Here is a 19,187-nt window from a genome sequence, read left to right on the forward strand (position 1 = left end):
CTCAAACTATACTCATGCTTATATTAAAATCCATCTCCACTTTATAGATTTTGCTGGGCTTAAAATCTTTTGTATTATGTTTTTATTTTTGTCATTTTGAAAAGCTCAAGTTCGTCTTGCGTCCATTGCCACGTTGAATCGTTCTAAACGACTTGGTGCCGTGGATTTAAATTCGTAACAACCAGTTCCGATCTGTGCGAAAAGAGAATTTGTGAATGGACACACCAAATACTTCCTGAGTAGTCACTTGCACAGAGCCTAGTTCAAAGAGGAAAGTGGATGAACATCCTATACTTTTATTTGCTAGTGCATTAACTAGCATGGTCTTATTGTCTTTCCACTTCCTGGGGATAATATGGAAAACCTAACCTATCTACATCTGTTTCGAGGGTTTAAATATGTATACAGTAGTTGTCTGCGCATCAATGGTAGACTCTTCTAAGAGCTCTATTAAAATTATATTTCGGTGCCTAAATTGTTTTCTATAACTATTTCCTACTAATCTATTATGAGTGCCTCATACTGACAAAAATTTTTTCATGTCACCAATACCCACAGGTACATGAAGGAATCAAACAAGTTCCGACCTTAAATCTGGGTATTAGATTGAAAAGAAAGTAAACAACGGACCATGTTAACCACAGGAATAACCGCCTCCATTTTGTGTATGAGTATAAACTGTATATGAGATTAAGACATCTTTTGATGATTATTTCACATGTTGTTTTAATGTTTATGAAAAAAGTGAAAATATCTGAAAAAAATTAATATTAATATAATCTTTTACAATTTCATGATATTATGAAGGAAACTTGATGAAAATGGCATTACATTAAAACTGACAGAGTATGTACAGTATAAAAGAAAACGAAACAGATTTCCATATGTATCATTGGCAAAATTTTGTAATGATGGTGTATATATAAACATAGAGAATATTGGTGATCTTGCAGTAAACTTCAGGAAGAAAACAAGCATTACATACATAGGATAGGTAATTTATAATAGGGATGGAAGGCACAAGTCAAATTGTTAACGATCATTTCAAATCTTTTCGTTTATAAAAACTTACACAAACAATAGCAGACTACAAGATTGAAGATATCTAAAAATCACGCTGATCCGAGGCAGCGATTTTATAAAAATAATAAATATAAGGCATAAAGAGTGAAAAAATAATTCACAAATGCTAATAAAAGTTACTTAAATAACTGATGAGTAAAAATAAAATAAGTTTTTCCACAATTCAGTAATTCATGAGCATACCATCTTGGTGCTTTAGCTCAAATACCACTTATTCAAACTAGGTTGTAGCATTTGAATTTTACTGTTTTGGAAAATTCATGTAGTTACATTCAAACTTCTATTTTGTGAGAATTTCGATTTCTTTCCGTTGTGTTTGAACTGTTGGATGATGAAAGAGATACTGTTGACCCAACCATTGGTATCATCTCACTGTGCATCTGTTGTAATTCAGGCTTTTCCTTTGTTAGTAGCGGCAAGTGATGATGACGTGCAGATGCTACAGTTACTGGACGATAAGGTACGCCCATTCCCATTTCAGGGTTGGCTTGGTATTGCCTGGGACTAGAAGGTGGATTTAGTCTCTGTTCGTCGTGACCAAAAAACTGACCAGAATTTTCATCCCTATTGTCATGGCGAGAAGCAGATGGACTGTGTGGATAGTGTGGACTATGTTCATAATAGGGATATACATTCCCATGCATATTTTTATTTTGATATGGGGATTTCATATGAGGGCTCATTTTGTGACTACCTGTACTGATATCTGAACCAGGTGAGGCAAAAGGTGGCGTTCTGAGATTTTGATCTGAAAAAATGTCATGTGGTGGCAAGCGCTGATTTGTACTTTGAGGGGATAGGTTTGGAGAATGTGGCATTACATTTTGCAGAGCACTGTCTTGTCTCTCCAGCATTTCTTCTTCAATCCTACCCTCATTGTCAAAAGTTGTGACACGATGTGCACTACTGCTACTGACAGAAGAAGGGACTCGTTCTCTGCTAGTTGGACTTGTGGGTAAACTACTTGATGTCGTGCTAGACGCTGGGGCACTTGCCTGGAGTGGTGATTCATGCGACATCTGAGTATTATCAAGGCTTTGACGTCTTGCGTCTGGAGAGTCAACTTCATCTCTGTTGTTGCTACTATTGTAGGCTGGAGGCATGTGTACTCCTTTCATTGCCAAGTTTGATAGTCTAAAATAAAAATTTGATAACTTTAAGTTCGGTAATCACAGTGAAATTACAACAAAAGATTGTGAGACGCAGTTTCAAGATTTCTTATGATTATAAATTGAAAATAAAACGCAAAAGTGGATGCTATTACAAGGAATTATTAGAAAATTTAATTTTATGTTTTCTCATGAATCTGAAGCTAGCTATAATCATGCTATGAATGGAATAAACATTGATGCAAGTCTCCCATTTCCAATGTCTGGGGGAACAGTTTATTTTAAATTTTCTCTCTTCACGACAATGACAAAAAATAAAAAAATTGTTTGTCGCCCTATGTTCTATTACTAATACCATACCTTTCATCAAGTGGAATGGCTGGTCTTTTCAAATCCCGTGAAGCAAGTGATGATGCACTTGATGACATAGAGCTGAGAAAAGATTAAATTTTATTTATTATTAATCTTCATTTTAGTTCTTGCTTAGATTGGTGTTTATTGAAAAACCAGTCATATGCTGATATGCATCCAAGTCCAAGTTGAGTAAAACTTGCTATGCCAAACAATTTTTTTGAAAATTTAAAAAAGAGTATTTTCAAGCTAATATCGTTTTGTTTTGCACAATTTTGAAAAAAAATAAATATTAGCTTTGATTATTTGACTATATTCAGGCAAGAAGATCTTCCTTTTTCTGCTATTTCCGAGGAAGATGACTATGAGAAAACATTAAATACTACTACTACTAATAAGCATTACTGCAAAACGGGTGTTGGATAGTCAGATATGAGCAAGCAATAAACATTAAAACATTCTTTATCTACAGGTCATTATATTTAGTATGTCAACAAGTCTGTATGACAATTGAGGATTGGTATATGCTTGGTCCGTTGCTATGTCTGCGAGAATTATAATATTTTTAAATATAATTACGGTAATAGTTTTATTTAGGAAATTGCCAAGTAACAAATTAAAATTGGCATCGAAAGTCAACAAATCTATATGTTTCACAAGAGCAATAAATGAAGAAATGATTGAAACAATGATCAGACACAAAATCACATTGATTTATTATTGTCATGGTTGAAGATAACTCACTTTTGGCCTGATGACTTCAACTCATTTATTCTCCTTGAACCTTTAATATTTTCCAAGTCACTCCCGGAATGTTGCGGATCGTCTGTAATATAATGTTGAAAAAAATCAAAGTTCTCATACCGGTAACTTAGTAAAAACTCATTAATGCAATGTGAAAAAAAATAATACCAGAGTGACCAATAGCAACTCCTTTTCTTCTGCGTCGTCTGCCATTGGGTCTTGCATCTGCTTGCTGCCGACTGGATGCCGCAAGAGCCTAAATTATTTTTTATAAAATACATCAGTTTTTTACTCAATACTATGAAAGGGCTCCAGAAGTGTGTGTACCAATATGGAGGTACCTGATTTTGTTTGCCTATTTCACATCAAGTTGTGGGACTGGAACCTATGGGCAGGGGATGAACTCATAATAGAACTAAAATAAGGAAAACCAGAATAAAATTATGGACTAACCCTAACATCGTAACATGATGCATACAATGCGGACGGGAGTACTCTGTAAAAGACTAGTCTACTTACTTCTTCATGTCTCAGGTGATATCCAGTATGGGCAGGTGGCTCTTGAACAAGAGGCTGCGATTCTGCAAAAGTTATTACGAAAATATAAACAGATAAGTTTGTTTAAAACAGTTTAAATTTTAGCAAAAGCGAAGCCATGATTTCTGATTTTTCATACAGAAGTTTGCACAGAACAAGCTCTCAAGCCCTTATTTGAAAAGAAGAAAGTACAGATCAAAGAGTTGCTATGAGCTATATGTGGGTTTATCCTTGCAGTGATGATGTCAGTAGACAGTGGTAATACTTGTTGTCAAGAGGTTTAAGCCGAATTGGGAATAATTTTGAGTTCTTATTTTTATTATAAACTGCTATCAATATTGTGACCGACATAAGTACCTTGTCCTGGCAATATGACATCATCATATGTTTGTGGTCTCTGAGCAAAGGAAAGTGCTCCTCGAGGTTCAGACAGATTAGTTGAGCGATAATTGGTTAGTTGAATATCCCTGCTGGTTGCTTCATCTCCCAGTATCCCTGCTGTGTTAGAATTAGAAATCTGCCTCTCTGGAATACTATCGGCAGGTCTTCCGCCTGCATGGCCATTCCTTTCAATTAGCTCCTTTCTCAAGTGGCTACGGCTTTTTCTGTTATGTTTAAATATTATATCAGTTCAAAGTTTAATATACTGCATTCGTCATGCTCAGAGATAAGCCGACTAATCATCGGAAGTAATAACAAGATGAAAGCACTTACTTGAACTTGCAGTACACGACATAGCAAATGAAGATAACAAGGAGTAATGCAATACAAACTCCCATTATTGCTATAGTTTGTTGATGATATCGTGCTTCAATGATATCTAAAATTATGAAATGAAATAGTCATCAGTGAGACTAATTCAATAAGCATTAACATTTTGAGATTTCACTACCTTGACAAAATTACTTTTGACATAGTTAACAGCAAATTGATATGATAAATATATTATAGAATAACATAAACAACAATGATGAAGCAAACATACATTGCCCCAATAAACGTACCAAAGGCTTGCAAGCTACTAATCAATCAATAAACCAGAGAAAATATTTTAGCAAAACATAATGTATATGTTTAAAAGAGATGAATCACGGAATGAACATCAGTACCAAGTGATAGAAATTGTTTCACACATACTTATGTTACTTCTTGGCATGAGAGGAACTTTTTTTTCATCGCACCTCTGTCCCTGATATTTAGGATCACATCTGTATTTTAACAAAATTAATTTGATTTAATTGTTCGATTATCACTTTCAACATGCATATTTTTTTATTGTAAAAACTACGGTAAGGTATAAGAAATAACAAATCTCAATTTTGACTGTCTGGTATGATGCATCATAAAAAAAAGAATGAAAGGTATGATTGAAAGAGAGTCAGTCAGTCACAAATGCATGATAATACAAAACAAGCCTTTGGTTCGTTAAAAGCGGCAACGGCATGCAAGCAAAACCCTTTGTTTTCCAATGAAACAAAGATCACAAATAATGAATAAACCTATTCAGAAACTGCACTTCATTGAAATTGAGTGTCCACAACAAAAATGTCCAAATAGTTTTAAAATAAACGTGCTTAGTAATGATCATTGTCATTTTTCAAAAAAATGACTAAAATTACAGGTTCGGTCAAGAAACATAATATGAAGAATTTCTGAAATCTCAAAATATTTAGTTACAGGGCCGGAACACTCAGATATGTGATTGTGCAATATTCATTTTCTGATTGGGGTTCAATTGATCACCAACACAAACATGCAATGAAATAAAACCCTTCAAATTTTTAATCAGAAATCCCTTCCTCTTACCATTTTTAAACTACCGTAATAAATCAATTGTTTAGTACAATAGAAACTATCATAAGCTATATTATATAAAGTGCAATGTCTATATAAACTTGGAAACATACAAGGATTATTGTCGGTATCTTCCGTTTTCAACACATTAATATAAGGTTCTTCACATCTCTTTCCAGTAAAGCCTTTCTTGCACCTTATGATAGACAGAAAGCCAAAAAATGATTGACAAGTAGACGCAAGCCATGTTTGATTTCTCAATCATGGATGTTTTGCTTTAAAAACATATATGTATATACATATACACCAACATGCAAGTTATGGAAATACGTGCAGTATTTTTAAACTAACAAAAGTGATAAAAACAAAATAAAAAGCACGAAATGTGTGAACATCAATCAGCAAATGAAGAAAACTGAATGCATATCATACCAGACAGCCAAGTCAGAGATGACTATTCTCAAGTAAAGCATTGATTTTATTATCACATTTGATATTCGGCAAAATATTAGTCAATTCAGGCAGTGATCGTACATTGTTTAGTATAGACCGACTACATATATTGCCAAAGTGTGATTAGCTGTGATACATACCAAACTGAGCATAATTCAGTGAATTTTTTTTTAACCCTGAAACATTGCTATCACTTACCTGCAAGCGGTTTCATTTACAACTGGAACAATACAACAACGTCCATTAACACAAAACCCATCCCCTCTTGAACCACACTCCTCACAATCATCTGTAAAAATAGGACAAAGTATTTTTAAAGAACCGTTTAAAAGTCGAATCAAAAATTATTTCAAGCTCAATTAGTAACGTGCAACAACCCAACCTTGTACGAATTAAGATTCGTAATAGAGGCGGTATCAGCGCAGAAAATTATTTCAAGGCAAGTGCATTATATTACAAATTCAATTTGACAATATATATACTGTGAGTAAAACTCATCTCAACTTCACGAATGATTGCCTCTGACAAAATTGTGAAAAAAAATTTAAAACCCATATACTAGGTATTTATATTTTTCATGGTACTCCCGCAGTATGTAAGCCAAGAAGGCAGACGCCGGAACGTAGTACGTGTACTAGGTTAGAGTTAGGACATGATTTTATTCCAATTTTCCTTATTTTAGTTCTATTACGCGTTCGTGGACCAGCCAAGTGACTCCCGTAGTATTTGAACCTAAAATTATGGCCCAACTCTAACCGGGTACACATCTACGTCCTGGTGTCCGCCATCTCGGTTCACATACTTCGGGAGTATTTTTTTCACTATAAATTGTAGTGTAAACTCTTGGGACTCATTCCAAATTTTTCAATCGTAAATAAAAACAAGTAAAATTAACATATGTCATTGTAAAATAAATATAACAAACATGCCATTCTTCATTATCAGTTGAAAATGGATGAGAAGTGCAAAAGTTCATGCATGACAGTTGTCCAATATTTCACACAATTAACATTGATGTGATGACTTTGAAATCAAATAGAAAAATATGAAAATTGTTAGTAACACCATAGATTGATTACCCTCATCAGGGGCTGCATCACCTTTCAGTACAGTAAGCTTGTAAGAGACTTCCGCACTTCCTAAAAAATTTTCCGTCCCGCATGTATATGTTCCGGAATGATGCATTTTCAACTTACTAATTATTAATCTGCCACCACCGCCCCTGGTTATGAGAAAAATTGAAAGTTTATGACAGATGCCAGAAAATAGAAGCTTAAATTATTTTCAAGATAAAACTGCCAATACTTTTTACTAATTTTTATCTTCACTCCTTTTTCTTTTTTTATAGCTTTTCCATCTTTAAGGATTTCTGCCATTGGCTTCGGGTTGCCTTTGATCTTACACTTGAAAGTGAATTTTGTATTCTCCTTCAAACTTTTTTCTTTGTTTTTCTCTTTTATTTGTGGAGCTTTAACTATAGATGAAGAATTAGATGTCAACGATTTAACGTTGAGATGTAGAGAAAAACAGACTCATCATACACTGATAAATTAATAATATAAACTTTTTTTTTTCATAAAATTAATTTAAAATCTTTTTTCAAAATTCTAAAATCAATTTAAAAAAATACTCATCAAAACAGATAAATTTCACCTTTTATGTTTATTATACTTGCAAAGAACCTTTTAAAAAAAATCAATGCACTAACTTTTATATTATATAGTGTGTTCAAAGTCATTTGGTAATTGTTTTATATGCGTGTTTATATTGATATGGATGGAATAACTATACCCACAAAAATGTTACATCTACCGCAAGTTAATCACTGTGGCCATATGAAAATGTCGTTACTCAAACAAGACTGACGCTCAGGTTGCTATGGTGCATGGCTTATTATAATCTGCCTACGCAAAATTTAGCGATGATGTCAAAACAGTAAAATAGAACATTGTACCACGCAATATTTGAAAACAATACGCTTGAGGCGGGGTGCGTTACGTACATACAGACAATATAGTCCAACCCATAAAATAACAGACATATTCCATTTCGAGCGTGAGGTCGCGAAGAACGGCATGACGTCGGCGTAAAAATGAGATAAGAAGCTTTGTAGAATGTACGATCTTTTGTATAGAAACCATAGAATGTGTATTTAGCAAGAGTATGGGTACTTTTCCTCTGATGACAATATCAAGAAATGACATACCGATCATACCTTCAATAGCTAATATAAATGCGCCAAAAGTATTTTTTTAGAATGTACTATGTAATCGTACAAACTCGATACATACATAAATAATAAAAACCGACATCAACTCTATCTGTGGCCAACGCTATATGATACATGGGGCTTTAACATAAATTTGCCGGTTGTGATACTACGAGTAAAACTTCAATTATTTTTTTATTGTAATAGTATCCCGATGTCTTTTGTAGTTTCTTTTGTTTCGCAAATACCAAAACGGTGACGTGAAGATAGAAGACGGATACTCAAGTCGTTCCAGCACACGAACGATAAATGATAATGATGACGATAGCGATGATCAAAGCACTTGTTCGGCCCTCAAGGAGCGGGGTAAATGATAAAAGTAAACTCTCATAAGACAGATGATAAAAAACGCTTTTCAAATTATTAAAATGATATCACACGTGAGCATACGTCTGATGTAGTTTACATTAGTAAAGGTTTGTGTATACAGGTACGTTTGTTGAACAGCTCCACCAAAGGAATTTCATATCCGCTGGCAGGCGCGTGGGCGGCAAAATGCCACAAAGGGCCGGGCGGCGGTTGTTACCTAGTGAAAAACCAACGCCTTCACGTGATGTTCAATTCAATTACGCAACGGCGTCGACAGCGCCGATTCACCAAAAACAGGAATGTCACGGGTTGTTATCCCCACTCGAGGTCCCCGAAGCGACAATGGAACAAAATATTTGGAATGGTTAACAATGTTATTATGGAAACCTCACATTGTCATGTGAAAACGTATTTCGACTACATGTAATAGACATTCTGCTAAATACCATACTTGTGTATCGTATCCAGGAGTAACCGAAAAATGTTACGACTCCTTCAGACTAAAAATAAGAATGTAACTTATATATAATAAGAGCAAATTGACAACAATGTTCAGCTTTCATTATTCCTTGAAATGCGAAAGGATTCTCAATCTCGCACTATAAATACATGTGCACATAAATACATTGGCAAGAGAGATAAAAATAAATCGTCTCTGTAGGTTATAAATAGCCAGAAACCATAACACGGTTTCACGCTGCGGAACCGACCGATCGGATTATCGCGACAAACCCGAATAACACAACTTATTTAAAAAAATAGGTCAATAAAATATTTTACTGTTCCGATGTGAATGAGAAGATGGATGACACTTTTACGACATTTACTCCCATCTGCCAGTTTTATAATTCATTTTACCACCAAAAATTAGGTTTTGTTTAACATGATAAACAGTTCAATGAATAATATTTAATGCCAAGTTCGACATAAAAGACATATGCTGAGCAGTGGGTAATCCAGCGAGAATAAACTGATGTAACGATATACATAATGTATTTCCTATAATAGTTGTTAACCGGCTACGCATCAAGGGGGAAATAGAGGTGTGTCATCCTTTTACGGTGACAAGGTGTGCCTTTCCTTGTTTAATGTTTGAAAACATATTAATTTTGACATACGAGGGTGCGACTCATCATGGGACAACGAGGATATTGCTAAGTTAAAATCGAAGCCGCCAATGTCAACGCCTAGTAACCAAAAAACGAGACGAACTTCCTAAAAATATTGCAGCTTACAAACAGCATAATATTTGGAGGTTTATGATTATGAACGACTGCTACTCAAATATAGTTCGATGTTAACATATCGTCATAAGCGTCTCCGATCCCACGCACGAAAACCTCCACAGGCCGAATCATAGGTTTCCAACACTTCACTGAATAAATTTAATAATCGTTTTTGCGGTTGTTGAGGAAATTGATATTCCTGCAATTTGTAATGACTGCCTCATACAGGAAACTGTTGAGCCAATGAAACGCGATCGAATTTCGTCATTGATGACTTGAAAACTCAACTGCGAACGGATGACCTCAATTTGCTAAAAATACCCGTGTGATTAAGCCGTCGAGTATGGCGAGTCTAGGAAATTGCATCACCACTAAGGCAAGAAGTGCGGGCCTGACTGCGATATCTTTACGGAACTTTTCCAAGTATAGGACATAGAAGGAGTTGAATTCCCATTATTAAGAGCACTTAACTGACAACAATAGCATCGCTATGATACTGCTACAAGTGTTTTTTCACACAATTTGGCATAATTTGCTGTCCCATTATTCTCTTAAATTGGGGAAGCCCGCTAATTTATGAATCATTGTTTTTGGAGTATCATAGAATCAGTTGCCAACACTTTGGCAGAGATACTATGGAGGAAACATTTATCACTAATGGACACATCTAAACACTTTTATGGTCTGGATTGGGGTTTCCTATATTTTATGTGAAAAATAAACATTAGGAACAAATAGTTTTATTCACACATATAGAATTTATCGGTCTTCAGTTAATAATAACAGACATTCCTCTAACAGACAATGACAAATAAATTCCAAGGAGACATTGTTTGATGTTTGATTCATAACAGTTTTCTTAGTAAAACAAACAAAAACAAGAAACTGATCTTAGGGGGAACTGCTTTTATCACTTATCTTATAGAAAAAAACATCAAAATATGAATAAGATGTATTAGGGACATCTCTCTGATTGACTGAGTGCTAAAAGCAACATGGAAATCCTTTTTACCTGATTGAATTTTTACGATATTGCACCTATTAAGTTACTGCTGTCATTTAAAAAATATTAACCTGGCGAGGTAGGGAAAAATTGAATATCATTCTAAAATAAGGCCCTTATATTCTGTTTTTAGAAATATCCTAATTATATAGGTTTAATGTCACATCCTTTCAACCCTACCTCGTACAATAAAATGACAAGACCCACCAAGAATAACTCAAATAGAAATCTTGAATATGGAAAATATAATACGATATTTCGCTTATAGATGATCAGCATGCAGCTGCCTAAATAATATATTACTCTAACACCAGAAAACTAATTGTTTACAATAGTATTTTGTTGATCGTAAAATTCCTGCGGTGGTATTTGCTGAAGAAAGGTAAATAAAGAGTAGGCGCCGTTGAAATGTCACAACCATAGTATATCGCGTAGATATACTGAATTTTCATGACATAACTTTTTCTGACTGACAAATGTAAAAAATAAATAGCATGGTATTTTGGCTGTTGCCTAAAACTAGTTGATGTAAAAATAATTAGACAGAGGAAAGCCTATTTGAAATTTAACAAAATGCGGAGGAATCAGCATCACCAAGCATCAGACATCACAGCATGATGCACATTAACACACCAAAGTCAGGCAAAGACATTCTGAAGTATCACAAAAAATAAATAAAAATTGACTCACAGCATCCTTTGCACAATATTTTTTTCTTCAATTTCTTGGCTACGTTCATTTTTGTATGAGGATTATACTTGATTCTATATTAAGAAAAAATAACAATACATTTGGAATAGGGCATAAAATACTCTATTCAATCAGGGTAACACCAAACCACTTTATTCAACATAGCTTCAACACTTGTGCAATAAAATTCTGTTTCCAACTTTATTTTCATGATATAGGTATGTAATACTGAATATAAGTCTCTTTAGTCAAATTGTGAATAAAATTCATGAACTATTTTTTTTTTCATGCCTGATGAACAGATTATTTAGAGGAAAAATAAAATTGTACTAGAAATTTCTGGGCTAAAAATGAAGTATGACTATATTAATGATATAAAGAGCTAGTATTATTTACAGTAGAAATGCCAATTCTCTCCACTGTAATTGTACACTTATCGGATAATTCAATGATATCCAATAGGTAGTAAGAGGTACTGATTCTTGGTAAAATCAATCATAAGATACCTGTAAAATTTTGGGTCGGTTGTACTTGGTTCTTCCAAAAATAAAATAAGATTGGAGTTTTTCTTGATACGCGGGCATTCTTTCCCTTTCTTTACTGGACCAAATGTTATTACATCAGTCTTCTTCAGTCCACCATTTTTTGTTGCATATACTTCAGTTATGACCGCTGTATGATTCACTTTACCAGGGGCTGTGACTTTAACTTTGACAACAACTGATGACCTAAAACAAAACAAAACACTCAATTAGAAACATCAGTCTTTGAAACTTCTGCATTCGGCATTTTCTGCAGTGAGCTGATATTCAGCTTGGTGCAACTCCTATATTTCGCCAACTTTCAGGTTTGTGATCTTACTATACTTTATAAATTGTTTTTTTATAATAATTAATGTTCATATTGTATTTCCTTAATTAAATATTAAGTATTCAAAATAGGATACATGTAGATTCATGTGAAATTGGCTTAATACAATTCGGCTGAACATGGCGAGTTATTAATGTGCATCAAGCATATAAAATATCAGTATGCAACTCTCATAACGTTCAACTTGCAATATCGTAACTTATGAGCAAACGTTTGAACATAGATGACATTATTTTATATAAATCCCAGGAGACATATTCCATTCATATGTCAACTTTAATTATCATTGACATATCATATTGCATATTGGCATTGGTGTTTCAGAATGCAGACAACACTAAGTGTTAATCATCGAAAACAATCAAACGATTTATGGATGGAAGAAAAAGAAACCTTCCTTCATGCAGGATCTAAACCTACCAAAATTTTGCTAGTAAGTTTTAAAACATCTACCCTCTGAACAATTATATACTTATTAAACCGCACTGGTGGTTAATATCTGGATATTTCAACCATATTCTATACAAAAACATAACATGTAACCTCTTTAGTAGTTAATAAAAAATCAGTATACCAAATAGGACATTTTACATAAAAAGATTATAAAATATTAAAATAAGCAGACTCTTTGCAGTGGCATTATCGTGTAATTCCACGAAATTTTAATTCCAAAATCTGAATTTGATTAAGTCAGAAATTACATTCACTAATTACAGAATTAGAAATTCTTTTGTCCCATTATATAGTTGAATCTGGTAAAAATGGTCGTGATTATGGCAACGGAATACTATTTTTAGCATCAATTAACTCAAAATCCACAAAAATTAGTCATATTGTGTGTCAAATCAGAAATAGTAATATAATCAAACCATAAATGTTAACTATTTCTGTATTTACCGATATGCTTGTTCTTCAATGTTCATTCCTTTCGGAGGTGGAATACAATTTTGTGAGTTGACATAGTTTAATGAAATGATGAGACTCAATACAATCACAATACATTGTTCGAGCAGTGCCATTCCGAGAAATCTCTCAGTTACTAACTTCCAATAGCTTCCGCCACTTGTTTTTTCTCTGGTTCCAACAATTTTATGCTTTTTCAGTTGAAATAAAAATCCGAAGTTGGGGGTTGGAAATTATTTTCTTGAATAATGTACGGTAAATAAGTTTCGTTGTGATATTGAAAAGAATTAAAATTAAACTTAAATGATCAGTTTTTCAGTTTACACAATATAATTAATATTTCTGAAAAATGAAACTATTAGTTCACTTTAATAGTATAGTATAATAATAGTATAAGTATATTTTGATTTTTATGACTTGACTTAATCTAAGAACAGTAATAAAATACGACTAACTAGAAACTTTATATAATCTACAGATCTATGAAGTAAAGCATGATCAATATCCTAAAATAATGCTGAACTAGACTACCATACCCACATTTTCCCTCACCCCTGCACTCATACAGTAGGGTACATCTGTACATTGAACTGTGAAATACTGAAATAAACTACTACTAGAGTCAGAGAGTATTAACTCTATAACTATCAGACTACACTTCTTCCAGCCTTCTGTCTATTTATATGTTTGATTTTCTAATGTTATTTCCTTGGGCAAGATTCCAATATATCATATGAATTTATTCTATTGAACGATACTCACCTACTGTAAACATTAGAAATTATTTGTTATCATGATTGGTAAACATTTGTTGCATTTATGCTATACCGTAACATTGTATCATTTGTATGACTATTTACCTGAAGGCACATCAAACACGACCACCCCAAGAAACCCCTTCGCAACCACCTAACTATAAGCGAGAAATCGAATGTTGAAAGCCATGTTAAGCAGCCCAGGCGGAAAGATACGAATTTCTTGCGACGCAACGATGCTTTCGCCTATTCGAGTGGGTCAACACGGGCAGCGAGATCTAATTTCAGCGATGTTATAGTATTTTTTCTACTACAGTCCAATTCGGCACTTCAACGCTGTAGCCTACGTCATTACAAAAACCTACTTACAGACTTACACACATTTACTAGAACTAGCCAACCGCCGGTCGGGTTCGAAAAGCACAATACACAATTTCAGGCCGGGGAAGGGTCTCTTTTTTATTAGTATATTATTTCTACCGATTGCGCAATATAGACTATACACACAACAGCTAAAATCCATTTTTTTGCCCCAGGGTTTCAAGTCGAAATTATAACAGCGAGATTTCAAAATATATAGTTCTACGATAAACTTAAAAAAAATTCAGCCCGATATATTTTGAATATGCTGACATTTTGTTTTCAAAATATTAACATTATTAACAAAATATTATTAAAATTCTACACGTTTTATTTTTGTACGAAACGAATGAATTTCAATACTACTACTGTCACTCAAGCCAAATTTATCCCGATTCATTATCATTGAATCTCACCTGGACTTCGTCTTCATCTTTTTTTTATATACCATTACTTATTTATAGTCTGTTGATATATAATATATATTTGTTCTACAAACTATTGTCTAATAGAACATCTTGCTTCCTCATCACTGTCAACGAAACTTGGCACCATAACGCTGACCGGTCGCGTACGTAATGTGCCAATATTGTCGTTGCGTCACTTTTTATTTGGACGTTGCGTAAACTGACGACGTACTATGACGGTATCGAGTGCTATTGAGAGAAGCTGTCGATAAAAATGGATCAGAAAATAGCCAAAGGGGTTTTCTAGATACGAAGGTGTCAATTAAAGATCCATATTTTCATTCTTTGAATAAGCATGAATGAATTAGAGAAGCGTTTTCTGCGATTCAGTCATGACCAGTGATTGGGTATGTAATTTATTTATGATTGAAATAATACAACGTGAATTTCGATGTATTTTTCTAATCACTACAGTAAAAACTAGAGATAGACCACGCTAAGTTTTACTTGACTTGCGATATCAGAGATGAATAAAGAACTTGAATTATGTAATCAATGTACCGTATATCTTTTTTCCATCATTTGATACATTTACCTTCTTATTTTGACGCGCAACATTCGACGGAGCTATACAGATCTCTTCCAGATTATCTTTCTTACTATTTGTTGGCACGAATTCATCGCGTTAAACGGTAAACAGACGGCATCTAAACATAATTTTCAGTACCAGTCTCTCGGCGACGAAGATCATGTTCTCACGAATGAGCTCCATGTTTTACACGAGTACATTGATATTATGACTTAAATAAATAAAATCATACATCAGTATCAACTTATAATTAGTGTATTGAATTTCATGGAATTACACATGCCCTTATAGTTTTAATGACATTACGTAATGCTTCACGCACTCATAACTATTATGTTAATAATAATGAGCTTCTCATTCGATGTAATTGAACAAGAATGCGGGAGGGGTGATTCCTGTTTGATATAAGTATTGGTTGAACGTAAAATAGAAGTAAAAATAGATACTACATAAAAGAATCGTCAACTTGACTTGAGTCAGTTACGTTTGAGACGGGCGTGGACAAGGCTTATCGCGACGTGATTAAATTTTGAGACACCTGGATGAGAAACATAAATTGGCATTTCAAACACAAACTACGCAGTATGAGCAATGTCCGTCCCCCTGTCATACCTGGCGTGAGAGCGCGGTCCGCTAAAAAGTCACATATGACTAGATCTGCCTTATTCACATTTCGACGTCTGGCTGATAAATGGCATGACGGAAATCGAAGAGATTTGAATTTTTTAGCAATTCACCTAACTGACTTGAAATAATTCGATCGACGACCGCTGTCGACCACACAAACGAATGTGCTACGTCATACTATTTAAGGAGAAATTCACCCCATGAAACATTCAATCGCGTACAAGAGGTAATAAAAAACAAGAAGGACCTGTCTTGTATGTTGCCTCGGAAATCAGAACGAATAGTGTCAAAATACGCTGGCGAAGGAATTTCGCTACCATTTCCCAATTGCCGCCAAAAGCAATAGCTGGTATGTATTGTAGTAACACACATCCTCGTCACAAATCGCCTTTATTCAAGTCAAGACATATTTCTTGTAATATAATATCCGAGTGCACACGGGGGCGGGTTGCGAGGGATAAATGCATCATCGGTCATGATTGGCAAATAAAATTTTCAACTCTATTCTGCATAAGAGCTGAATGCAGAATCTTCTCATGCTACCCGAAAGAGTAATGACCCACGGCAGATTTTGGCGGATTCTCCTAACGCCATCCCCATGTGTAACAGTGACAAGAGAAACATTCTCCCATGAACCACTCCTAAGGCCTACATTATTGAAAGGAAAATCCCTCAGCAATCCAGTTTATAAACTGCCTTTAGCAGAATAGAGATTTTTTTCTCCCAACGGACGCTTTTTTGTACACACAGAACATTTCTCCCGACAAATTCATGCTCCTCAGTGAGGGTCAACGACACAAACGAATACACTGCACAGCCCACGTTTTAAGTTCTAATTTACATTTCTCAATCTCCATCTATACACAATTCTAAATAGTAGATTTTAATCAATCTTATTTCCTGAACGTATAATGAGCATGAATGAAACCGGAAAAAAATTATTGTGACCCACTTTCCCGAAGAAAATATTGACGACCGGCGCTATGGTCCGGTGGTCCCCGATGGTGGTGGTTAGCATTGGTAAAGGCAGGACCAGATTTAGACCAATCTATGCTATTTATGAGACCTCTCTTTATCAAGGACGTTTGAGAACTCAAGACTGTAATTAAACGACTTGTCACTAGGAAACCCGGCGGTATAATACCAATATCTAGTCGCGAGATGTGGGATGGGGACGGGGGTTGATGAATAGCTTCTTCGATTCGTTTTGCATTTCGTGCTTTCAAGGGGTACGGTGGTTGAGTATTTGAGTATAAGAATTAAACTTTTCATAACTTCTAATCTGCCCTAAATTAATTTATCACCTAGTAAAATGTATATAGTTGGTGTAAATAATATGATAACCTTAGTTTAGCAACTCTTTAGAAAGTCAAATTTTCACCTTAGTAGAATCTTTGACTACATGTACAGCAACTACCGAGTCTACATTCGTAGTTCACTTGAGTCATTTTGTTCAATCACAGCACGCATGGCAATTAGGGGTACAAGAACCATCTATAAACTGTTCAAAGTGTAGGCTACCTATTAACATTGAGTTTGGAAAACCCTGGCTGAGATAAATTAATATATAGCTATATATCGTGATTTCTTATCTTTTTCAAAAAAATATAGGCATTATTATGGTGAAAAGTGTTCTAATAATTATGACTTTTGCATTGCTTCAGCAAAACCAATTTTTCAAACATATTTGTATTGTTTTATGAAAAAATGATCATACATATGACTATGTTTTATGAAATTCAGAAGAGGTTTGCCATCAAGCTGAATCTTTGCGACACTTTAAGCGTTCGTCACCGTTGTACCCATATACTGATTCACAGGAACAATTTTAGGTATTGGTTTCGCCATGAGAAATTTATTTGTCAAATTTAGGAAAACTACGAACAATTAATTACTTCAGTTACGTAGACTTTTGATCTACAATTTACGTCAAGGTATAGCAATATGTAAGTATTTGAACTTTTTGTTGACATGCAAAAATACCACTCGGCTTCCAAGTTTCTTTTGCAATTGTAAGCCGCAAATAATGTTTGAATTTGTGGAACGTGATTTAGAGTTTGAGAAAACATCGGTAACACATAAGCAGAATGTTTTTAATGAGTTACTATATAAAACGATTAACTGCTATAATCAAGCCAGACCAACCTCTATAGTCGGCAACCTTTTGTCGCTCGCGGGCCAAAATAAGGATTGCAAGTCTTGGCTGGCCGCACATATTTTTAGAAAGTTAAAAACCAAACAGATGGCCGACGAATCACAAGTTTTTCACACAGACCAGAAATGGAAATTTTTACTTCGTCGTTTTACTTATAGAAAAACATTTACAAATGCCATTTAAATGTGGCACTTTTAATGCATCACGCATGATACGTTTTTGAGACCACTAAATGGAAATATTCTCTAAACGGAACACTGGATGAAGCCAAGATTAAAACATTTTATATAAATCCGTGGGAATCACTCATCCATGTTCTCTGCTTGTTTTTTGTAATGTTCATTTTCGAAAATAATTGATGCATATATACATATGTACTTACAAACATCAATGTTAATTTTTTCGCATGTTTTGTCAAATTTGGATAGAGATATCCTTCAAGAAGTTACTTTTTATAAAAATCAAGTAGTGATTCCCATCTAGGATAAAATATAGATTTATTCCTCATTGCATTGCACCTCATAAAATTCAATTTGAATATTTTCTGCGCCATTGAACCCTTTGCATTTAGAATCAACTTTTCTGCGTTTTGTTGCCATTTGTCTAATTATAATTAAATTATAGGCTCAATAAATGAGTAATTGTTAATTATATACTTGTTAAGTTAAAATATAATTTAGTCTACACGTATATCACAATAAATTCTGTTAGGTAAAAAATATAATATTTTCACTTCGTTGGTTGCCGTAGATTGCCGACCCCTGCTCTATAGGCAGGGGAGCAGGACATGATTTACCAACAGGCAAGGCAGATTAAAGCCGAAGGCCTTAATTTTCATAGGACTTCAATGTTGTTGTTTTTAAATCAGTTTGATTATTCTTGTTCCAAATATTTTCGTTTGAAGGGTTGAAAAAATTAAAAATGAATAATAGTTCGAAAATGGATGTTGAGGG

The 19,187-nt window shown here is 34.2% G+C and overlaps 1 protein-coding gene across 6 annotated transcripts; it reads right to left on the reverse strand.

Moving 5' to 3' along the window:
• Positions 1-261: 261 nt before the first annotated feature.
• Positions 262-13,712, reverse strand: LOC120347088 (uncharacterized). 6 transcript variants are annotated; one of them, XM_039416927.2, is made up of 14 exons: positions 13,336-13,712; positions 12,075-12,296; positions 11,569-11,642; positions 7,377-7,545; positions 7,172-7,293; positions 6,270-6,360; positions 5,732-5,814; positions 4,539-4,644; positions 4,182-4,429; positions 3,807-3,868; positions 3,456-3,543; positions 3,288-3,369; positions 2,553-2,624; positions 264-2,217 (listed from the first exon to the last, which is right to left on the reverse strand). In XM_039416927.2, exons 1-14 carry the CDS (start codon positions 13,455-13,457, stop codon positions 1,356-1,358), a joined length of 2,403 nt encoding a protein of 800 aa, XP_039272861.2. In that variant the 5' UTR covers positions 13,458-13,712; the 3' UTR covers positions 264-1,355. The 6 variants fall into 6 exon arrangements, with proteins under 6 accessions (XP_039272863.2, XP_039272861.2, XP_039272859.2 ...); XM_039416925.2 differs by having other exon boundaries at positions 7,151-7,293; XM_039416926.2 differs by lacking the exon at positions 5,732-5,814 and adding an exon at positions 4,962-5,032 and having other exon boundaries at positions 267-2,217; positions 7,151-7,293; positions 13,336-13,711.
• Positions 13,713-19,187: the final 5,475 nt, after the last annotated feature.

This window comes from Styela clava, chromosome 11 (genome assembly GCF_964204865.1).
Source record: "Styela clava chromosome 11, kaStyClav1.hap1.2, whole genome shotgun sequence".
Taxonomy (NCBI): domain Eukaryota; kingdom Metazoa; phylum Chordata; class Ascidiacea; order Stolidobranchia; family Styelidae; genus Styela; species Styela clava.